At 39.4% G+C, this 24,705-nt stretch overlaps 2 protein-coding genes across 3 annotated transcripts in view; one reads left to right on the top strand and one right to left on the bottom strand.

Annotated features, from left to right (window-relative positions):
• Positions 1–316: 316 nt before the first annotated feature.
• Positions 317–15,231, bottom strand: mdh1ab (malate dehydrogenase 1Ab, NAD (soluble)). The gene is made up of 9 exons (XM_038307444.1): positions 15,090–15,231; positions 14,545–14,643; positions 14,010–14,106; positions 12,674–12,849; positions 6,141–6,263; positions 5,874–6,050; positions 3,766–3,879; positions 885–974; positions 317–761 (listed from the first exon to the last, which is right to left on the bottom strand). Exons 1-9 carry the CDS (start codon positions 15,090–15,092, stop codon positions 639–641), a joined length of 1,002 nt encoding a protein of 333 aa, XP_038163372.1. The 5' UTR covers positions 15,093–15,231; the 3' UTR covers positions 317–638.
• Positions 15,232–15,292: 61 nt separating this feature from the next.
• LOC119798097 (WD repeat containing planar cell polarity effector) overlaps positions 15,293–24,705 on the top strand; it is a 124,692-nt gene continuing 115,279 nt past the window's right edge. The window contains exon 1 of one of the 2 annotated variants that reach the window (XM_038307442.1): positions 15,293–15,689. The gene's annotated coding sequence lies outside the window, so the exon portion shown is untranslated. The remainder of the gene's footprint in view (positions 15,690–24,705) is intronic. The other variant, XM_038307441.1, reaches the window with a different exon arrangement.

Below are 24,705 nucleotides of genomic sequence, written 5' to 3'. Positions count from 1 at the left end.
AACAAAAAGACATTGAAGAAGATTGCTTAATGAGGAGGGGGCAGCTCAAAAAGTTCTGTCTTTCTTTTTTTTGACACAAAAGTGTGTCTGGTAAACGGGTTCTTTCCTCATCAGAGCCACCTATGGAGCTAATCTACTGTTACCTTTTCTAACACAAAAGGTTCTCATGGATCAATGCTTCCATGTTCTTTATGCATGTCTGCTTCTCTTTCCTTGAATCCCCAGTCAGCCCTGACTGAAGGTCGCTCACAATGAGAACGAAATGAAAAAATGAAGTTATTGAAAATAATAAAAAAAAAAAAATCCAAGAGGCCAATCTTGTTTTATACACATTTTTATTTTACCCTGAGTTATCAGTCAGTGTTTAATGATTTAAGTGCATCAGTAGAGTCTCCATCCATTCATTCACTCACCTCCAGAGAACAAAATCTAATCAATAAGAGGTTTATTAAAAGTTAGGACTTCATGTACTGCGAGCTGTATTTTCTGACCAAAACTAGACTCATATTAATAGATAAAGATCTTATCCAGCGGACAAATATAAACCCTGACAATCCATATGGAGCTCTGCATCACAGGCGGGGCTCTGGGGTTCTGGTTCTGTGTACATGCTGGAGGGCAGGCCCACTTGGGGGTAGTCATGCTCCGATAAAGGCCACAGCTGTGTCTCTCTCTTCTATCAGCTCTGCTGCTGTGGCGTCCATCTTGGAACGGGAAAAGTCATTGATGGTCAGCCCGTCAACTATCTTCCAGGTCTTATCCTAAAAAACAAAACAGAAATAAAAGAAGAGCTCTATTATAGTTTTGTATTTAGATGTATGTAGAAGAGGAAAACTCCTCAGCGGGTTTTCTGTAATGTGAAAGCGAAGTCAGATCAGGGCTACCTTGATCTGGACAGGAAATGAGTAGATGATGTCCTCTGGGACGGCGTAGGAGTTTCCAGTAGAGTAGATCCCCATGGAGGTGAACTCCCCCTAAAGAAAAGAGGAAATGCAGAGGCTCGGAAATGCAGCGTTGCTTTATATTTTCAAAAATATGCCAAACAAAACATTTACGGCTGAAACAATCCGATTGCGATTAATTGAAATCATTGTCAACTAATTAAGTAATCGATAAATCGTTAACTGGCGTAATATGACTCTAAAACTTAACTTTAGCCAACAGAGAAATCCACCTTGAGGACCAATTATCCCAAAATTGTAACAAAAAAATATGTAAACATTTTGCATTTAAGATAAAAAAAAAAAACTTTTTCGTCTGTCAATATGCTCTATTCAGAACTCCTCAAGTGGAAAAGTTTTAGTTTCACCTGGTTTAATTTTGTAAAAAGACTACTTTAAGGAACATTTTGCTATCTTATCATTAATCAATTAATAAAAAAAATACTTCACAGATTAATCAAGTTGCACAATAATTGTTAGTTGGAGCCCTCGCAACATTTAAACGTTATTCTAGCTAGAGACATCAAGTTTATCCATCAAAGTTATCCATGCATGTCTTATCAGATTCTCTAGTCTTTCCTGCACATCTTTAATCAGAGATGTAAAAACTGGTGAAACGTCTCTTCTTGCCGACTATGAAAATAAAATCAGCTGAGCGGGAAATCTAAATCCATTTGTTACAATCCTAAATAATCTATTTGCTTCATATCTATAAACGCAAAAATAGAAAAGCTTTTCAGAAAGATTTTATGAGAAGGATAGCAGGCCATGATATTTTGTTTTCAAGCCCTGGAGCATTTGCCCTTGTGGTCCTGGGTTTGAATCCCTCATCCTGGGCATGCAGGTTGTTTTCATCTTTTCTTTCTCCATCAGTCCAAAAACGTGAGTGTTGATCATTTGTGAAAGATTAGAATAATTATGTTACTGGTTGTTGCAAATGTACATTTTTTTAGATTATGACTGGGAAATGATTCGGTTTAGGGTTAAGGTCAGAGTTAGAAAAGTTGTAAATGAGAGGAAGATGATGGCAGGTCTTCACTTTCTAAAAGACAGATGTGCCCGTCTGTGTTCTGACATTTTTGAATTAAATTATTACAACACATACTATGCTTAGAGGATCCACTGCTCTTTATTGGCCCAGCCTGAGGGACTAATATATGATTTTAGTTCAGATTTGGGGCTAGATATCTACTACCCATCCTTCTAACTCCTTGGAGTCCACGTCCACAAAAGGAAGAGCAAAAAAAATAAAATAATTAAGCTTGACACATCTGGCCAAATTAGGCCTTTTTTAGCACCAACGCCGTCCCTGAAGCTTGCACACCACTCCCCTAGAAAAACCTGTAAATACGCACAGAGCGGCGTAGAACAAGGAGTATAAAAGCTAATTTCATAGGAACGTCAAGCATAACCAAGCCTTTCTAGCAGTTCTGAGGAACTTTCAGTTTGTCAATTTTGGCTCCTCCCAGTGGACATTAGCTGTACTGTTTTACCTGAAGGAAGACAGCGTCTCCCATGAGAACCAGTGCACAGAAAGGGAATATCCTGATCTTCGTGTGGTCAGATTGAACTACATTCCTGTTTCCAGTGGCTGTGTGTGAGATTAACAGCGAAAACAATGTCATATGACGATGTTGAAGATGGGAAACATTTAACTTTGGTTTTTTTAAATCGTATTCCAGCACGGCCAATGCTCGGACTGGCCAGGCCAGCCTCTCTCCAACTCAAGAACATTCAGAGCTCAAGAAACATGTCAATCAAAACAAAGATAATGACCTCAATACCAACTTGAAGTCAGTGCTTTTTAATGGATCGCCATAACCGCTAGCATGAAGGTCCAGACATTTATGGACACTTCTCTAGATCATTAACAACCAAGAGTTCTGGTGACTCACCGGCCTGAAACCAGCTAAGAGACCATCGAAAGAGGCTGGAGACGGTTAGGACAAGGGAAAAGAAAAGAGGTAGACTCGGAAAAAGCTGGAGGACGATATCAAGAGAACTTGGGGACAGTTTGAGGGAATCACTCAAGAGAGACGTCTGAAGAGCCCTTGTGGGGGGTCTATAGGGCAAACACGGCAATAGGAGCAAGAAGGTATACGCATCCCGGTAGGGGATGGGTTTAGGGTCAGATTTAGACCAGAGAAATGGACGTGAAATAATAGAAGTCAATGTAAAGTAACAGTAATAATAGAAAGATGTGCAGTATATTTATCTCTCAGAATAACTGTCAGGGGTTCAGTGAGTATAGATGATGGATTGCACTTCAAGTAAAACAAAAAAACTTTAATAAGTAAAACATTATGTTTAACAGATCTGTAGCTAAATAATAGATGTATTTGATATAGCTTTGATATGTTATTTTTTAAATTTCTAGAGAAACTCTGTAGTGCCGTCCACAACGCCTGGCACACCTCGGACACTATCCCAGACACCATGCAGGACGCTAGTTTGTATCTCTGTGCGACGAACTGTTGGTTTGCACCCGAAGCCAAAACACGCAGCGCCACGGACAGTCTTTTAGCCCAACTCATTGATGAACTGTGTGTCGACCAGCGTTCGATGAGGGGGTTGTAGACGGCGAACAAGCTCGTAAAATCGACACACGGACATCCACAATCCTAGCTAGTTCCCAATTGTCCCTCTGGCGTTGTGGCATAGAAAACCATAGCGCAGACCACGCCTCAAAAATATCTATTTTATACTTGCTACAAGCTCACTGCAACAAACTACTGCGGGAGTATAACCAGCCCTTAACAGTAGATCAGTAAACTACAACAGGCTCTTCTTTCTTAACTAGGGAGTTAACAAACATGACGTCTACCTCCTGGGTGCCGAACCAAATGTCCCTCATGTGGTCGCAGATGGCTTTGGCTGCAGACATGGCGCTGGACAACTTCCTGGCCTTGATGACGGTGGCACCTCTCTGCTGAACTGTCTGCAAGAAAACAAATATATTTAAATAAATAAAAAAAGGTTAAAAAACAAAAATATTTGGAACCTGAAATGATGCTTATAAAAAAAATAGATACATTGAATAAAAACTGGAGTCTAATAATTGATCTTTTATTGTAATCGAAGCCGCCTAATTTGATACCCTCTAAATACAGGTGCTGGTCATAAAATTAGAATATCATGAAAAAGTAGATTGATTTCAGTAATTCCATTTAAAAAGTGAAACTTGTATATTATATTCATACATTACATACAAACTCATATATTTCAGATGTTTATTTTGTTTAATTTTGATGATTACAAATGACAACAAATGAAAATCTCAAATTCATCATATCAGAAAATTAGAATATTACTGAAGACCAATAAAAACAAAGGATTTATAGAAATGTTGGCCAACTGAAAAGTATGAACATGAAAAGTATGAGCATGTACAGCACTCAGTATTTAGTTGGGCCTCCTTTGGCCTGTATTACTGCAGCAATGCGGCGTGGCATGGAGTCGATCAGTCTGTGGCACTGCTCAGGTGTTATGATAGCCCAGGTTGCTCTAATAGTGGCTTTTAGCTCTTCTGAATTGTTGGGTCTGGTGTATTGCATCTTCTTCTTCACAATACCCCATAGATTTTCTATGGGGTTAAGGTCAGGAGAGTTTGCTGGCCAATTAAGAACAGGGATACCATGGTCCTTCAACCAGGTACTGGTAGCTTTGGCACTGTGTGCAGGTGCCAAGTCCTGTTGGAAAATGAAATCTGCATCTCCAAAAAGTTGGTCAGCTGCAGGAAGCATGAAGTGCTCTAAAACTTCCTGGTATGTGGCTGCGTTGACCCTGGACCTCAGAAAACACAATGGACCAACACCAGCAGATGACATGGCACCCCAAACCATCACTGACTGTGGAAACTTTACACTGGACTTCAAGCAACGTGGATGAAGTGCCTCTCTTCTTTTCCTCCAGACTCTGGGACCTTGATTTCCAAAGGAAATGCAAAATTTACTTTCATCAGAGAACATGACTTTGGACCACTCACCAGCAGTCCAGTCCTGTTTCTCTTTAGCCCAGGCAAGACGCTTCTGACGCTGTCTGTGGTTCAAGAGTGGCTTGACACAAGGAATGCGACAGCAGAAACCCATGTCTTTCATACGTCTGTGTGTGGTGGTTCTTGAAGCACTCACTCCAGCTGCAGTCCACTCTTTGTGAATCTCCCCCACATTTTTGAATGGGTTTTGTTTCACAATCCTCTCCAGGGTGCGGTTATCTCTCTTGCTTGTACACTTTTTTCGACCACATCTTTTCCTTCCCTTCGCCTCTCTATTAATGTGCTTGGACACTGAGCTCTGTGAACAGCCAGCCTCTTTAGCGATGACCTTTTGTGTCTTGCCCTCCTTGTGCAAGGTGTCGATGGTCGTCTTTTGGACAACTGTCAAGTCAGCAGTCTTCCCCATGATTGTGTAGCCTATAGAACTAGACTGAAAGACCATTTAAAGGCTTTTGCAGGTGGTTTGAGTTAATTAGCTGATTAGAGTGTGGCACCAGGGGCCATCAATTTTGAACCTTTTCACAATATTCTAATTTTCTGATATGATGAATTTGAGATTTTCATTTGTTGTCATTTGTAATCATCAAAATTAAACAAAATAAACATCTGAAATATATGAGTTTGTATGTAATGTATGAATATAATATACAAGTTTCACTTTTTAAATGGAATTACTGAAATCAATCTACTTTTTCATGATATTCTAATTTTATGACCAGCACCTGTAATTTGATTGCAAATTCTCTTAAAAACTTTTTAAATATGGATGAATTAAGGTAATAGGGAAAAAGAAGCCATATTTTATTTAAGTGTTTTTAGATTCTTATGGTGAAATAATTCTACTTTGATGAAATCTTGGTTTATAAGCTTTTATAAGGAGAACAGGAATAATGAAGGCTGCTTTGTTTATTATAGTCACATCAGAGTCATCTACTCACAGATATAAAGTCTCCCTTGAGCCAAGCGTCATCCTTGACTGCGTCAAAGCAGGCGAGCTCGCTGGCAGGCATGCTGACCTTGCAGTGGTGAACATCTGGGTACTGGGTCGACGAGTGGTTTCCCCAGATAATAACGTTCTTCACCTGAGTGGCAGGGACACCGCAGCGGAGTGCCACCTGCAGGATGGGAGAGGTAGAGTTCATATTCCAATCGCACTCAAGGTTAGAATGGAGAAGCAAAAATAAACCAAAAGGGTGGTTAGGAACCTGGGAGCGAGCCCGGTTGTGGTCCAGACGTGTGAGGCAGGAGAAGTTTTCTTTGGGGATGGAGGGAGCGGACTTGGCCGCGATCAGACAGTTTGTGTTAGCCGGGTTTCCAACAACCAGCACCTGAAAATTGACCAGTTAAATGAAAAAAAATGCTGTATTCCCCCTCCCTTACCAAATAATGCAGAACAGAAATAGAGTTGATTTGAGCAGCGAAGAATCTATAAAAGTAGATTTGTTTCTTTATTATTCAAAATCAAAAAGAAAGTTGCTTCAATCAAAAAATGTATTTTCAATTAAAAAAAGTCTTCATTTCAATGAAAAAAAAAGATTCAATTAAAGAAAAAAAGTATTTCAATATATTTGAGACTCAAAAAAATACATTTGAACGCTGCTTTTCTTTGATTGAAAATGTTCTATTAGACAGAAGTGCAGTCTTTTTTGTTTAAAGCAACTTTTTTAATTGAAGTAACATTGTTTTTTGATTGGACCATATAATGGGTAGGACATCTGTGTCTTTATTATTCAATCAAAAAAGAAGTTGCTTCAAACAAACAAACAAACAACAGAAACAATTTCAAAAAGTTGCATTCAAATACTTTTTTTCTTTGAATGAAAAGTTTTTTTTTTCATTGAAGTGAATTTTTTTTTTATTGAAAATGCATTTTTTGATTGAAGCAACCTTTTTTTATTGAATAATAAAGAAACAAATATACCTTCATAAGAATTGCCTGCTGCTTTATCTTTGATGCTTGTCCACATCAAGTAAAGTGAGTTGAAATTCATCTGATCCTAGTGCTGCTCTTGTGTTCAGTGGCAGAGAGGGACTTTTAAGGTTATATTTACCACGATAAGTTGGTAAAAAAAAGTTTTCATCAGGCCTTTAGCTAGCAATGCGTACCGGTGTAAATTGTATGCCCTTTACTAAAATAATGACAAATTATATGCCCTGTTTTTAGAATGTACTGCTTTGGTACGCCCTAATTTTTCCCCGGGAAACTTTGCTCAAATGTTCAAAATCTCACAAGCAACAGACGCTGGAGTTGGAAGAATTTAATATTTGATGCTTGACGTGACACATCAACCAATCAGAGAAGCTGATTGGTCTGGAAGCTGGGAGGGAGACAGGCACGGCACTGCTCATGCAGAGCGCCAAGATCAATCCACCGAAACAGTTTATTAACCCCTAAATTAACTTAAAATAAAAAAAACCTGCAGGCAAAATATGTTTGCTTTTGTTATCTTGGTGCTTCCTGTTTGTACCACATACCTGCTTCATATATCTATCTATCTCTATATATATATATATATATATATTTTTTTTTTTTGCTCTTTGTCCTTCAGTGTGTGCACACGCTCTTTTCTCTGCTCCCTGCTTGCTTGCACTTTCTGGTCCTTTTATCTTCTTTTTATCTCTTAACCAAAACTACAGAAAGTTGGATTTAGTTATTTGATTTATTTTCTTTTATTTCTTTTTAAATATTTTTATTTTTATTTATTTATTTTTTTCTTCCCCGAAGTGGATATGGAGAAGAACCACCCGATTCAAAGGATGCCTACCTTCAGCACAGACGACTTTGACAAGCTTCTACAGAAAATAGCTGTCATGGAGCTGAAAATCCACCAACTTGAAGTAAACTATGATGTAAACGCTGCGTATGGTAATGAAACAACGCTGCCTGTGATTCCGAACGGGGACCACCAGCCCAGCAACTCGGCAAACAAACAGTTCCCAGAGGAAAAGGAGAATCCCTGGACCACTCTGGGTGCTAGACCAAAGGATCAACGAACCCACCTAGACACAGAAAACTGGCCGAGACCACAGAGAGATATCCCAAGAAAAGTGAAACAAAAACGGGATGTTCTCACAACAAATGATAGGAGTAAACCTGCTGGAAATATTGGAATTCCGTTACAAAACAGATTTGCTCCACTTCAAGATGAGACCCAGAAGGATCACAAAGACAATCAAAGGTATGTCAACAATCTTCACTCTAAGCTACCAGAGAAAAAACAGGCCACAGGGCCAAGGACCCTGATATTATGCAGTGGATCTATACGTGGGATTAAACATTTCTGTAACAAGAAAAACACAGAGGTGTTAATTTATACCCCTTTGAACTATGGCCTGGTGTCTAATGTAACAGACATCCTTCCAGAGATCATGAAAAAACGCCAGACCTTGGAAAAACTCATCATACAAGCTGAAGCCTTGGGCGACGCAGCCCTGAGAAAATCAGAAATACTGAAAGAGGATTACATTCGTCTGCTGAATTTAGTTGATGGTCTTAATGTCAAGGTGTTTCTCAGCGGCCCTCACGTGCCCATTAATTGTGGAGATGAAATTTTTTCCAGAGTTCTGATGTTAAACAAATGGCTGGATGCAACATGCAAACAAACAACTGTAACGTTCATAGACAATTTTAACATCTTTTGGGAGAGGAGACATTTGTTCAACAGAGATGGTTTCTCTTTAAATAGGTCAGGAGCGAAACGGCTGATATCAAACATTTTCTATTCTGTGAACCATGCACCATCAGCTTTGTTCCAAAACAAAGTACAACCAGTGCCTAAACAAACGATAAGCCCAGTAAAGCCCGAACAAGCCAAGATAAAGATGGCCAAAAAGATGACACAGAAAGAGCCTACATCAGAACTACAGGAGGATTCATCCCAGATCTCAGCAGGACAAAAAGAGGACTCCCCTTTAAATTTAAATTATCAAAAACCTCCATCCCCACAGACACCAGTCCAGACTGCACCCAATTCCCCCTCTCCCCCACAAAGCCCAGATGTTCCTTTTCTGGAATTTTCTCATAACATGAACAAAGGTTTCAAGATTGGCCTACAGTTGACATCCTCTCCACATAGCCATTCCGAAAGCCGCAGCTATGTGAAAAAACCAGCATCTTCTAAAAGCAGCAGAGCCCCAGATCCTCCTCTACATATCACGGAACGTCAGGACCTTCAGATAACTTCTCCGTGATACACACCGGGCCCCGGCAACAAGCTTATCAGACATAACAGTTTCCAGCATCAGCTTGGGCCTTACACTGGAGCTTATGGAATATCTGTGATGATACGTGGCAGAAATAAGAAAAACAAAATGGGAACAAACAGGAACAGACACTTAAGAGTCATAAACTGTCAGATGCAGCCTGCTACAGAGACAACATCAACCACTAATTCATATAAACTGGCTTTATTAAACATTAGATCTCTGTCAGGAAAATCCCTTTTAATTAATGACTTTATTATTGACAATAATGTTGATGTTATGTTTTTAACAGAAACGTGGTTACATGGACTTAATGAAGCACATATTCTGTTGGAGTCGTCTCCTCCAAACTACAATTTTCTTTGCGAGAGCAGACAGCAAAGGAAAGGTGGAGGAGTGGCAACATTGTTTAATGACTCACTGAAGTGTAAAAAGGTGTTTTTGGGAAAATTTGACTCTTTTGAACATTTGGCTCTGCAGGTAAAGAGCCCGGTACGAACTATGTTTCTAAATGTTTACAGGCCTCCTAAGTCCACGTCAAACTTTTTTAATGATTTTAGTGACCTCCTGTCTGTGATATGCGTTGATTATGACTGTTTAATTATTGTGGGAGACTTTAATTTTCACGTTGACAACCCTGAAGACAGAAGTGCAAAAGAACTGTATGACACACTTAGAAACTTTGGTTTAACTCAACATGTTAAACAACCAACACACAAACAGGGACATATTTTAGACTTGATCATCACTAAAGGTCTGAAGATTTCTAAAGTCAGTGTTACTGATGTTGCCCTATCCGATCACTTTTCTGTTACCTTTGAGGGCATCATTTCCAGTGACTCATTTAGCCAAAGGGACATCATAAGAAAACGCACCTTTAAGGAAAATGCCACAGAAACTTTTATTCAAGCTTACTCTGCTACTTCAACCTTGGGGTGCAACTCAGTAGAAGAGCTAGTTGATAACTTTCAGTCTAAAGTCTCAGACATCATTAGCTGCATTGCTCCAATTAAAGTGAAAGTCTTTTCCGGTAAGAAAAAATCTCCTTGGAGAAGTGCTCCAGCAGTTAGAAGTGAAAAAAGGGAGTGTCGTAAAGCTGAACGCAGGTGGAGAAAGACGAAACTCCAGGTTCACTATGACATCTATAAAGAGAGACTTTACAGATATAGCTTACAACTGAAAAATGCAAGAGAATCTTTCTTCTCTGAAATCATTAACAAGAACATTAATAATACTCGTGCTTTATTTGCCACAGTCGACAAGCTAACAAACCTCCTGTGTCCGTGGCTCCTGAACTCCACTCCACCAGGGCCTGCAATGAATTTGCTAATTTCTTTACTGAGAAAATCCTAAAGATCAGAGGATCAGTTTATACATCCATATCAAGTTCAGTACCAAAGTTGTCTCCAACTGGAATTGATCTTGGCCAAATGTCCCAATTCAGCCAAATAAACTATAAAAGCTTAGAGGAAATCATTCAGCAGCTAAGTTCCTCCTCCTGCTGCCTTGATGTTCTACCCACAGCTTTCTTTAAGAAAGTTTTGCCTGTCATAGCATCTGATTTGACTCAGATAATAAACACGTCCCTTCTGTCAGGTGTTTTCCCGCAGTCCCTAAAAACAGCAAATATCAAACCACTGCTGAAAAAGAACAGTTTAGACAAACTACTACTCCAGAACTACAGGCCCATATCAAACCTCCCCTTTATCAGTAAGATTATTGAAAAAGCAGTGTTTCAACAGTTAAACACTTTCTTAGATATGACCAGCCGCTTTGACGTGTTCCAGTCAGGTTTCCGTGCTCACCACAGTACAGAGACCGCCCTTATCAAGGTGTTTAATGACATCCGTATAAATACAGACTGCGGAAGAACCACAGTGCTGGTACTATTGGACCTCAGTGCAGCATTCGATACTGTCGATCACTCCATCCTGTTAGAGCGCCTGGAAAACTGGGTCGGCCTCTCTGGTACAGCTCTCAACTGGTTTAAATCCTACTTAAAGGACAGGGACTTTTTTGTGTCAGTAGGCAACTTTACATCAGAGATGACAAAAATCACATGTGGGGTTCCCCAAGGGTCCATTCTGGGTCCCCTCCTATTCAATATCTACATGCTCCCTCTTGCTCAGTTAATAAAAAACAACAACATCAGCTACCATAACTATGCAGACGACACCCAGCTTTACATCACCATGTCACCAGGTGACTATGAACCAATTCAAGCACTGAGGAAATGCTTAGAAGAAATCAATGCCTGGATGTGCCATAATTTTCTTCAACTGAATAAAAACAAAACTGAAGTAATAATCTTTGGACCAATAGAGGAGAGATCTAAAGTTAGCACACAGCTTCAGTCGCTTCAGCTAGTAACCACTGATCAGGCCCGAAGTCTAGGTGTAGTGCTGGATTCAGACTTGAACCTCCAAAAGCATTTAAAGACAATTACAAGGTCGGCTTTCTATCACCTGAAGAACATTTCCAGGATTAAAGGACTAATGTCTCAGCATGATCTGGAAAAACTAATCCATGCGTTTATTTTTAGTCGAATTGATTACTGCAACGGTGTTTTCACAGGTCTGCCTAAAAAGTGGATCAGACAGCTGCAGCTGATCCAGAACGCTGCTGCCCGTGTCCTCACTAAGACTAAGAAAGTAGAGCACATCACCCCAGTTCTAAAGTCCTTACACTGGCTCCCTGTATCTCAGAGAATAGACTTTAAAATACTTCTGTTAGTCTATAAATCTCTGAATGGCTTAGCACCTAAATACATCACAGACTTGCTATTAGTTTATCAACCCTCCAGACCACTCAGGTCTTCTAGCTCCAGCCTGCTCTGCAGACCTAAAACCAGAACTAAACATGGAGAAGCAGCATTTAGTTCCTATGCTCCACTTATCTGGAACAAACTTCCAGAAAACTGTAAAAGTGCGGAAAGCCTGAGTTCCTTTAAATCAAGACTAAAAACACATTTGTTTAGGATTGCCTTCGACTGTTCTAGTTAAATAATTCAACAAAAACATGTTTTCTTTAATCCAACTGTTTTTAATATTCTTTTTTTGTTTCTGCATTTTTTATTTTATTTTATTTGTTTTTTATTTTTTCCTACTTGCTTTGATTCTGTTTTATCTTCCTGTACTTTAATCATGTAAAGCACTTTGCATTGTCTTTGTACTGAATTGTGCTATACAAATAAATTTGCCTTGCCTTGCCTTGCCTTGCCTTGCCTATATATATATATATATATACATACATATATATTTATTTATTTTTTAGCATTTTTCAGGTACGTGGTACACACTGCTGCCACCAGTATAATAAAAGCAAACATATTTTGTATGCAAAAGTTCAGATTTTCCAACTCCAGCATGTTGCTTTGAAGCACTGCAGGCGCCTCATATGGTCATCAGGCGCTGCTCATGCTGCTTGAAATGTGCTGCAAGACCTTCTGATGGCTTGATAGGCTTTGCATGTAAACCGGCTGCTTCTGCTGCTCAAATGGTTCTGTTTGAAAGTAGAATGAATCACTAAATATTACCTTGACGGTCTTCTTGGCATACTTATCCAATGCGGCTCCTTGGCTCTTGAAGATGGCCACATTGGCCTTTAGCAGGTCCTTCCTCTCCATGCCCTCCTTCCTGGGCATGGAGCCCACCAGGATGGCCACATCAAGGTCTTTGAAGGCCACCTCCTCCTTGTCAGTGGGCACAACGTCTGTGAAAGGAGAAATAAATCGGCTATGGTTTTATGTTCTGTGTGGCTCCAATGTTTTATTTTTGTGTTTTTGTTCTTTTACAATAAAAGCCAAAAAAAGAGATTGCCAAGTTATCTGTCAACTGTTCCTGCTTTTAATTTAAAAATGTTCCTGCATATATAAATAATAGGCCACAAATGAAGCAGTTTGGGAATTAAAAACGAAAAATCCCTCAGTACTAGATAAGCCTTAATTGACTCTTTACGTTTCTGATACAGACCCAGAACTGTATCAGTCCGTCCCTGTTGGGTCCTAAAGAGCTGCCTTTGCGTGTGCAGCTGGATAATACTGGGGCCTCTCAGTCCCAGTCCAAACAAGGCAACAGACGGGGCCGTTTAACAATGGATTTGGCCCCTCGCCACCCATCCCATGTCGGCAGGTTACTATGGCGACACCTAATATACGTCAAAATCTAAATGTCTCCCAAGTACTCAGGAACAGATAGCTGCCATAATTAGCAGGTTTAGTAACACAACCAATAAACTTATAATAATAAATTATTCACTAAACTTTCTCTCCAATTTAAATGTTTCCTTATAGTTTATTTATGTCAACTTTACAAAGGAAGAAAAATAGGCTGGTATCTCTTGATATCAGGCTAAAAAAGCATAATCAGGGAACCTTACAGGAAAGCTGAAAGTCACTCCCTTTAATAAAGTGAAGTTTACACAACAGAACCTGACTTGAACAACTCTCCACCTAATTGCAGCATGCTCATCATTTGGCTACGTTGCATACTCTGAAAGTTTTACTGATGTTTTGTCCTGAACATGCCTGAGTTTGTACCCAACCTGGCCTCTTTTCTTCCCTACTTTGATTAGAGGATTTTAAATAAATCATCCTTAGAGATATAAACAAACTACTCATGATCTACTTTCTAAGCTTCTTGAGCCATGTAAAATAAAAGACCGAAATAGGAAGCAGGACTAAAGCACAGGGAAATAGAATAGTAATAATAATCATTCATAGGTCAGACCACAATATCAATAGTGGACTTGAAAACTGCTGCATGGATTTCTGCCATAAACTGGTCTTTTACATATTTTAGGGCAGTTTCTAAATTTATTCTATCTTATCAATTTGATTACTATTTCTTTTATCCTAAAATTTAAATATTTACCTCTCAGAAGTGGAAGGGCACAGTCCTGAAGCTCCATGACTACCCCCTCTAAGACTGGCAGCATAGGAGTTATGTCCAAAAGGAGCAAGATGATTGGCTGGTAAATGAAATGGGACATATTTGATATTAGATTAAACATAACAAAACATATTTGGTTAAATGGTTTGTGTCTAATCATTAAGTGTAATGTAAGGGACTTGTTTCAGACACGTAAGCTGTAAGACAAAGATGTGTGCCAAACGGATCAAGTGGTTTTAAAGATGCACTAAGACTCTTGGCCGAAGATCCTGCTCACTGACTTCAAGGACAATCCTCTTTCATCAGAGGCCACATGAGTGAGCGAGTGGAACTTGTTCAACTCCAACATAGCTGACATCTGTTCCGTTCCACCCATTTCAAAATATGGCATTCTCTGCATTCACAGCGGGCCCTTTGCACCTGTCAATATCCTTCATAGTGTGATGCCACCTTTACACCACCTAATGTAATAATGGTTTTAAATGGGTTGTTAGGGGGAGATAAGGTCCATCTTTACCTGATCTTTGCCAAAAACATCTCCCTTGGCGATGCTCAGCAATAGAGAATACGCAATCTGGCCAGCGGCGCCTGTCACCAGGACTCTGATAGCCTCAGCCTTAAAAATACAAACAGAGAAAAAATATTAGTATGAATTATAATGCTTTTTTTATATTTTTTTTTAAACACAAATAGTGAAGGTGTCTATTTTTTGTTTTTTTTTTCAAGCTGGATTAACAAGAGCAGGGGGCCAGTATATAAATAGACCCTCTGGCCTCCATTACCCACTGTTACATAAAAAATAGGATATATTTAGGATTATTCACATGTCAACCACTCACTTCATTCATTACCTTAAAATAAACCCTCCCACAAAAAAAAAAAATAATAATTTCAATGAGAAATAAATAACTACTAACTACATTTTTACTAAGTTATTCAAAGTTAAGCATGATTTACAACCAACTACAAGAAGAAAACATGATTCACTCTTCTTGAAAATACATATTTAAAGTTAAATAGTTCCTTACTAAAGCATATTCTGTTTTATCTCCTGTTACTCACCATTTTGTCAGGACAAGTCGAACTGAGCTCCACTTCTGAATGAAGCCTGAAGTCACACCTATTTAAAGCCTAATTTCGTTACGACACTTCTCGCGTTATACGGAAAGACGGAGCATGTTGGGAGTTGAAGTTTAGTATCGGGAATGTGAGCCCTTGTCTGAAAAGGAACTAACTAATCTCAATAAAAAGCTTCATTGGATATTAATGAAAATATTGTCATGTGTTAATCTATTTGAGTCACTACATAAATCCCGTGTACTGAGTCAAACAACTGCTATTATTTGAATTATAAATGAATTAGCTGGTTAGCCTCATAAGAGTAGCTTGTGGTTGCTAAGCGACGTGTAGCGTTTGCAGCAGCTAGCTGGAAAACTTAGCCGCTTGACAGAAAGATACACTGGAAAAACGACTCGGGGAGCTGCAATAAGAACAACATTGACTTAAAAATACATTACCCGCTTAAGATAAAGCCGTAACAGCTCTAGCATTAGCTGGCCGGCTGTAAAGTGAGAATAAGTGTCGCTCCGATCCTCAGCAAACTTGCAACCCGTGAAGATGAGAAGTATGTGCTAACTAAAGAATACAAAGGATATAGCAAAGGTAAGGTCTGTCCTTTTCTATGCATGTGTGTGTTATTGCTGTTAAAACTGACTTATAATTTGAGAATGATAATAATAAACATACCATAATTTGGGATTATTCTTCATTAGTGACATGAAATCCCATTGGAACATATAATAAAACTTAGATATATTAACTTTTAATCAAAATATTTTAAAATAGTTTTGTATTAGTCAAAACAGTATTCTAAAAATCAATAGAAAAAATATAAATCTATGCAAAACCATTTTCTGGGATTCCTAAAATGACTTGCAAATATAATGTTATATGTTTTAGGTGCATTACAAAATGTTTAGAGAATTAAAACAAAGCTAAAACATTGTCCCTAAAGATAATATGATCAGATATGGGAGCTATTATGGATACACTTAATGCACAACTTACCAGCATTTCACTGGCAGCATTTCCTGGTTAAAAATGTCTCCTCATGTTTTCTATTGTCTAATTTACCAACTTCCTGCTTTGTTTATTCATCAAATATGGTGTGTGATGTAATCAAACTGAAAAAACCTATCTGTTCTATTTTACTTTAGGGAAGCAAAATTCATAATAAGATTTATATTGTTATTTATATGTTTTCGTTATTAACAAATGGGAAATGGGAATTCTGTGTGAGACCCCAAAGAAAGTGTACCGCACATAGTCATTAGTCAGTTATTTGTATAATTCATATTTGGGATATCACAAGAACATTTACTTACTAATTTCAATCTTTTTGCTTTTTTTTTCTAAGTCCTAGTTGTTCTCAGTACATAGTCATCTTATTCATATTAAAAATCACAAAGTTTTATTATCCTGTTTTCAGAGGTGTCAAGTAACGAAGTACAAATACTTCATTACTGTACTTAAGTACACTTTTTAGGTATCTATACTTTCGACATTACTTATTTTTCTTCCTACTTCTGACTGCTACTCATTACATTTTCACACAGGTATCTTTACTTTCTATTCCTTTATTTTTAAAACAAACGTTACTGGTTACTCTTGGCTTCGGTTTAATGTTTATAAATATTTATTTCATGTCATGTGCGCCATCCAATGCAGATCATTGCCGCCATCCACATCTATTGAAAACTAGTGTGATTGGATGAGTCATATAACGCAAACACTCATTGGTTAGCTAAAGGAAATCATCAGAAGCAAGCAGGTGTTCTTCAAACTGCAAACATGAATTGTCTATGCCATGCTACAATGTAGGATTCAGTAAAAGACGTGGAAATGTCTAAAAGGTCGGACACAGGTAAGAGCGTATCGGGAGATGGAGACAGAGACCAACAAGAGGTTTTTAGTAAAGGTTACTTTATACTTTTATACTTTAAGTAGTTTTTGGAGTACATACTTTTTCACTTTTAGTATATTAAAGAGGTCAAGTTGATACTTCAACTTTTACCAGAGTGTTTTAAAACTGCAGTATCTATACTTCTACTTAAATAACAAATATGTGTATTTTTGACACCAGTGATTGTGGTTGAGTTGTGGTAATAAGTATGATCGGTTATTAAGAAGGGATTCGTGGTTGAAAACTTGCATTCAATATGACCCCGTAGTCACTGTGGCTGGCCATTTTCTTCCTTTTCAAAAGGAAAATTTCAGACAGCTTTAATAACATTATTTCTATCTAAATTAGACAGGAATATATCTTAAATGTGGTTCTTACTAGAACAGAGGACATCAGGTTTTCCATTTATCGTATTGAGCTTTTACTTCCAGATATCTAAGATAATATTCTTCTGATTCTGGATATCTAAAACTGAATTCTGATGAGGATAAACTCTAATTTCAGATCTTCATAATCCAGTTAATACTAGTCATAATCACCAGTTCAGATATCAAAAATCAATAAAGCATTCTAGACATCTAGATATCAAATTATTGACATCATAAATACATTTATACCAGTAGAAATGTCATTACAGAGATCAACTACAAATTATATAAAAAGTTAAATTGGATTTCCTGATAACTGAAATTTAATGTCTATCCAAAATGCAGTATTATATACCTACAAACACATTTTGACTGTCAACAACATAATGGGGCTACATAAAGCGGACTAGTCATATTAGTATTATAGATAGAACTAAGGCATTTTAGCTACTCACATTTACACTATTCCTACTTAGAATCGCAATATACAGGGAGAAAAATAGGTATTTCAACACCCTGCTATTTTGCAAGTCCTCCCACTTAGAAAACATGGAGGGGTCTAAAATTGTCGTTGTTGGTTCATGTCCACTGTGAGATATATAATAATAATAAAAATAAAAACAGAAATCACAATATAAGATTTTTTTAAATCATTTTAAAGTATTTATTTGTATGAATCAGCTGTTCAAATACTTACAGTATTTGAACAGCTGAGAAAAAAAAATTTAATATTTGGTAGAGTAGCATTTGTAGGTCAAATGTTTCCTGTAGTTTTTCTCCAGGTTTGCACACACTGCAGGAGGGATTTTGGCCCACTCCTCAACACAGATCTTCTCTAGATAAGTCAGGTCTCTGTGCTGTTGCTTAGAAACGCAGAGTTTGAACTCCCTCCCAAGAATCTCTATTGGGTTTAGGTCTGGGTGACTGGCTAGGCCACGCCAGAACTTTGATATTCTTCTTCCAGATCCACTCCTTGGTTATCCTGGCTGTGTGCTTCGGGTCATTGTCATGTTGGAAGAACCAGCCTCAACCAATCTTCAATGCTCTAACTGAGGGAAGGATGTTGGTCCCCCGAAATCTCTCAATACTTGGTCATCCTTTCCTTAATGCAGTGCAGTCGCCCTGACCCATTAGCAGAAAAACACCCCCAAAGCATGATGCTTCCATCCTTATGCTTCACAGTAGGGATGGTGTTTTTGTGATGGTACTCAGCATTCCTCTTCCTCCATACACAGTTAGTGGAATTATGACCAAAAAGTTCTATTTTGCTCTCATCTGACCACATGACTTTCTGCCATGACTCTTCTGGATCATCTAAACAGTCATTGGCAAACTTTAGACGGGCCTTGACGTGTGCTGGTTTAAGCAGGGGAACCTTCCATGCCATGCATGATTTCTAACCATGATGTCTTAGTGTATTACCAACAGTAACCTTGGAAACGGTGGTCACAGCTCTTTTCAGGTCATTGATCAGCTCCTCCCATGTAGTTCTGGGCTGATTTCTCACCTTTCTTAGGATCATTGAGACCCCACCAGGTGAGATCTTGCATCGAGTCCCAGTCCGAGGGAAATTGACATTCATGTTTAGCTTCTTCCATTTTTTCACCAAGTCTTTGGACAGCTCTTTGGTCTCAGTTGGATTCCTACTGATTGCATGGGGTGGACAGGTGTCTTTATGAGGCTAACGACCTCAAACAGGTGCATCTAATTTAGGATAATAAGTGGACGTGGATATTTGAAGGCAGACAGGTCTTTGAGGGTCAGAATTCTAGCTGATAGACGGGTGTTCAATAACTTATTTGCATCTGTATCATACAAAAAGGGGGGAGTGGTGACTCAGTGGTTAGGGCATTGTGCTTGGGTTCCAGAGGTGCTGAGTTCAAGTCCCACTCCCACAGACTGCCACTCTGGGTCCCTGAGCAAGACCATTAACCCCACACTGCTCCCCGGGCGCCGCACAATGGCAGCCCACTGCACCCCAAGGGGATGGGTGAAATGCAGAGGTAAATTTCTCCAATCTGAGATCAATAAAGTTCAATTATTATTAAATCAATTGTTAAAACATCCTATATTGTGATTTCTGGATTTTTTATTTTTTTTAGATTTGTCCCTCACAGAGGAGATACACCTGCAATAACAATTTCATACCCCTCCATGATTTCGAAGTGGGAGAACTTGCAAAATAGCAGGGTGTACAAATACTTATTTTCCTCACTATGTATATTTATATAATAGATACCTTTTTCATGCAGATTAAATATTCCATAAAATCAGCGTTTGTTGTTTTTGTTTTTTTTTCTGACGCGGACTTTTGAACCAATCAGTGGTTGCTGTGAACGTGATTTGACCCTTCAGACTGCAGTGTTTGTTGTTCCCTCAGTCTGGGGGACATGAGGGGATTAGGAACACCTTGTCTCTGTGAAGAACAGGGAATGGGAATGAAACAAGAAACAGCAGCGGGCGCTCGATAATATCTGGTGCCAGTTTGCTCCCTGGCTTGATCCTCTGTGTTAGTCAGGGCGTGTGAGCGTGAAAACAATCGCTTTGTGGGTGGGTTTATTTTTTATATATATTTTTTTGTAGAGCACAGGTAAAGAGAGGTAAGAGTTCACACATGTCTAAAGTGCAGCAATGAAAAATGCACACACTGCTTTCTCACTCCTGCTTTGAGCTGCAAATGTTCTTAGGAGGGTTCTTACAGTATGTCTCTCATCCACTCCATCTCCTCCTTTCCTTGTTCATCACTTTCAGCTCTATCTCCTCTCTTCCACTTTATCTCCTCCTGTTCGACCCCTCCGCCCGTCCCCACAGAGTGCACCTGAGTGACCCCGTTCCGTCAGCGCTGGGAGGTAGATAGGCAGCGCGTCCACCGGCCTCCCCCTGGTATCACCTCCTCTTATCTGCCTTCACTAGACCAAATAGCCCCTTACAGATTCTCAGCGCACACAATGAGATTGTGGGTTCCATTCAAACACGAAAGCACACGCAAAAAAAGACGCAAGCCCAGCAGATAATTACATTACCCCCACTGTTATCTCTCATCCAGTTCAGCCTCTCTATTCTTCTCATTCCACTTTATTTACTTTGTGGACTCAAGCATCGTGTCCCTCCCTTAGATGAGCTGATGTAGCTTTAGATCAGATGGAACAGATTATTTCTTTTTACTTTTTATTTTTCTCTAATGTTATCTTTGTCACACCCAGTATGACCATAAGCCTACATGAACCTGTCCTTGTATTTATAAACACTTGCAGTAAAGATCTTCTTTCACTAGGAGTCACTATGCGACCAGTTTTAAGCAGTTGTAATCACATTGTTTGGAAAAGGGTGTTGTTTTTTTGTGTGCACTTGTTGCCACAGCAGAGGCTCCGTCTTTGAGAAAGGGATTAAAAGTAGACACTTGTTGGTTCAAAGCCTTATCCTGAAATTTGATAACTTTGGAAAAGCAAATGATTTTAAACACCTGGAAGCTTTGTTTTTGGAAAAATATGATTGGTTTGGTCGATACGAATAGGAATCTTGAAAGGAATAGATAGGCATGAGGTCATGCAGGGAAAAAAAAGACAAAAACTTTGGTGCATGTGTTTTCACACCACTTTTTCTGCCTTTTTGTCAGGCTTTCATATAGCGACAAAAGGAGTGCACAGCTCAAATGTAAAGAAAATTATACATTGCTTTTAAAATCCATCACAAATGCAGATCTGAAAAATATGGCATTCATCTGTGTCCTGCCCTGTTTGTTTGCTTATTTGGGTGTTTTTTTACAAAGTAAAAATCACTTCAACCAGTCCTTAGATTGAACAACCGATCAGCTGTTCTCTGAGAGCCTGAGAGAACAGTATTAAACAAACCATTTGAAGACAGCAACACCTCAGACAGGAAGTTTTAGAGAAGTTGAAAACATTGATAGATTCGTACTTATCTAGGATAAAATAATAAACTGCAAACCTAACAAGAAATTACCTTTTGCCTTAGAGAAGCAGATGTGGTAATTACGGAGGAGGTTCATAGAGTCTGTGGACAGGATTTTATGGCACAGTGACCAGAAGAAAACCCCAAGAAGTCTAGTTTTGACTCTACCATGCAGGGTAAACAGAAAACATGTGGAAGAATAAAGTAAAGTAAATTATTCAGTTAATTTCTACCACACCCTCCTGAAATTACCAACTTTTGGAACCCCTGCAAAAAAAGCAATATTTCTGCAGGACAACTAAAGATAAAAACACGAGCACACCATCCCAACAGCGACACATGGTGGTGGGAGCATCATGCTTTGGGGGTTGGTTTGTCTTCTGCAGGAACAGGAAAGTCGGTCAGAATTAGGGTTGGCACAACGTCTGCTGCTTTTATACTCTGTGCAGCATTTCCCCCATTCTGGACGGTTCCAGGGGGGCGTGTTCAGCACCAACTGCAAACTCACAACGAAGCCTTTTTATTATTTCATTCCAAGAGCCACAGTCATTTCTTTCCAACAGCTCGTTGATATTCATATTTAGGAGCTAAATCACAGGATGTCTTCAGATGCTTGCATTTACAAACCCTCATGAGTAGGAGCTGTTTATCAATCGCCATGTTGTTCTGCGTTGAGCTGTCTGGATAGTTCAAAATTTTCCTACGGGCGCAGTCCAAAGATTATGTCCATTTGAACACACATAGAGAGGATGGTGAGCACCAATGACGACGCAATTTGGACGCCGTGCGTGTCAAGTTTACATCAAGCTTTAGAGGCGAAATGGGTAAAGCTAAATACAGGACAATTCATAGATGAAAACCTGCAAGTTGCTGCTAATTACTTCAAACTGGGCCACAGGTTCATCTTCTAGAATGGTCCTACAATGGTTTTATATGTAAACAAAGCATTGTTTTTGATAGTATGGCCTAGTCAAAGCCCACACTAAGAGCAAACTGAGAATGTGAGGCAAGACTTGATAATTGCTGCTTAGACGTCCTCTCTGTCCAATCTGGCCGATCTGGAGCTGTTTTCCAGAGAATGTAACAAGATGTGAAACAGTTTAAGGGAAATATTTCACTGTGTGTCTTGTTCAGGTTGCAATATAAGGGGATGGTTCCTCGCTGAGGAACCTAGAGGTCGGTTGGAGCTGTTTGCTGTATGGGTTTGTATTAGGGCATGGCCTTGAGAGATATGAGATGTCTTCCTGGATGTGCCCGCAATGTCTGTGATTGAAACCAGGGAAGAACTTTGTTTCTAGCCAAGTGCTGGCAAGCTGTGAGAGGGAAAAAAACAAATACCACTCAATCAGAAAGAACACAGACCTCTGCAAACTAACTTCTTGGCACTGAAGCAGAACTATTCAATTAAATCTCATGGACGCACACACACTTACACACTGAGAAATCTGAGGCGTGTCTCTTCCTCACCGCAGGCTGTCTTTACTACACCATGCAACTCTCACTCCGTCCCCCCTCCCTCCCCCAGAGGTGTTTGCATAGGGAAATGGTCCGTGAAATGGCTTTGATGGAATCAAACTCCATATTAAGACAAATACATATTTCATAGCAGATGATGGACTGATTGACGGGGCGGCGTCTTCATTTCTTCTGTGAGTCCCTGCCGAAGAAGATCGCTATCGGCAACAGCAATATGAGGAAGGATCATGGCCTGGTTGGCCTCAGAGGGGAGAAGAGTTGTTGACTTGTCATGTTTTGACTTTGAATGATTCTTGATCAGAGTCGTCCAGCAGTTTTGAAGGAACGACTTTACTCACTTTGACCATGAGGGGGCACCAAACCGTCACATGTTGATATTCTGCCTCTGTCCCAACTGAGCTCTCTCTCTCTCTCTCTCCATCTCTCTCTGTCTCTCTCTGCTCCACTGTTGACAGCAACCAACACTCTCCAAACTCACTGAAGGGTGACCAAAAATGCAGCAGCAACAGCCTCCTGAATCTGGAGCCAAATGATGTGGCAGCAAACTTATACAGAGTGGAATGTTGCCTATTTGTTTTTTTTTTTTATCAATGTCAACTGTTGTTTTTGCATAATAACGCTGGCTGACAAATTTTCCTCCCTCCCACCAAACCACCCACTCTCATCACTGTTCAATAACTTCCAAAACCCAAATCCATCCAACTGGGTCAGCGATGGCAACTCTCTGCTGAAGCTGGCGGTCACACCCCTCTGCCCCACCATAATGGCCTGTGGCACAAGCGCTGGGGAGGGGACCTCGTAACCGACAACATTCCTGGTCCTTCCAAGAGGCCGGTCGTCTGCAGGTTCACCAGCAGCGCCGCTCGTCTGTTTATCTGCACGGTCTTAAAGGAAAAGAATGTTTCCCTCCCCACAACACGGGCTGTGTGGGGATTAAAGCCCATTCTGAGTGGCCCCGGGTCGTGCAGCAGATGTTAGCCAGGATAGTGCTCGTTACTGTGCCAACGGTGAGCCTGCGGGATCGGCCCGAGCAGTAGATGCTAAGCCTATACGTGTAAGGGAGTTGATGGGGTTACTGTGGATAAGAAAAGAAGGACCTGATGTATGTTTTGAAGAGAATGATTTCATTTATGTGGTTATCTGCATCCCATTGCTGATCTGTGTCGCCATCACATACATTTGACAATCTAAAGTGTGTCTTTTTACTTTTCTCATACCAGATTGTGGTGTGTCTGGCTTGAAATCAGGCCCTCCAGCTGTTTTTAAATGTATTCGAGGGGAAAATGTCTTTGTCTAAAGACTTAAGGACTACAGTCAAAAGGGATGTAATACATACCAGGAGTTGGCAATATTTTTCATATTAACATTAACATTCAAAAGAAGATGCTTGGTGAAACTAAGAACCACTATATGCAAAAGAATCTGAAAGATTTTCACTTTTTCTCACAGCCATCAGGTTTTTCAGCCATTATGTCAAGTTTGGTAGAAAAAAAAACAATAGAGGTAAGAGAAGCCGTGATAGAAAAGGAAAACAGAGCCTTTTCCATTATAATGGCTTCTAGTACAGAAAGTCATAACAGACCAAGATAAAGTGAGGCTTTGTCAGCAATTGTATTGATCCTTCGAGACTACTGGTCCACAAGCACCCAATGCAAACAAATTGGAAATGTTGGAATGTAGCCAGGTGTTGCCATTTTTTTGTTTTGGATCTAGTGCATATTCAGATAAACATGTAGCATCATTATTATTTCATGCAATGTAGTTTAATACAGTTTGATAATTTAAGAATAGAAACATTTCTGGTTGCACAGGCACAGTTTCCAATAGGAAAAGGGTAGAATTTAATAACAATATTGGTGTGATTGGATCCTGTGTCATGCAAAATGATCTTAGAAATGAAGCAAATGATTTTAAGAAGACATCTTAAAAGTTGCATTGTGTTTCTGTTTTGTAAAAAGGA

Source organism: Cyprinodon tularosa, unplaced genomic scaffold, assembly GCF_016077235.1.
Source record: "Cyprinodon tularosa strain WSP-4 unplaced genomic scaffold, ASM1607723v1 ctg61, whole genome shotgun sequence".
NCBI lineage: Eukaryota > Metazoa > Chordata > Actinopteri > Cyprinodontiformes > Cyprinodontidae > Cyprinodon > Cyprinodon tularosa.
Note: the sequence above shows the minus strand (reverse complement) of the source record. Positions and strands in the feature narration are given on the sequence as shown.

Coding starts and splice junctions, on each gene's coding strand:
- mdh1ab (XM_038307444.1), bottom strand. Junction 6,051..6,140: donor ACAACCGGGCTCGCTCCCAG/GTTCCTAACCAC, acceptor CCCATCCTGCAG/GTGGCACTCCGCTGCGGTGT. Junction 3,880..5,873: donor TCAAGGGAGACTTTATATCT/GTGAGTAGATGA, acceptor GTTTTCTTGCAG/ACAGTTCAGCAGAGAGGTGC.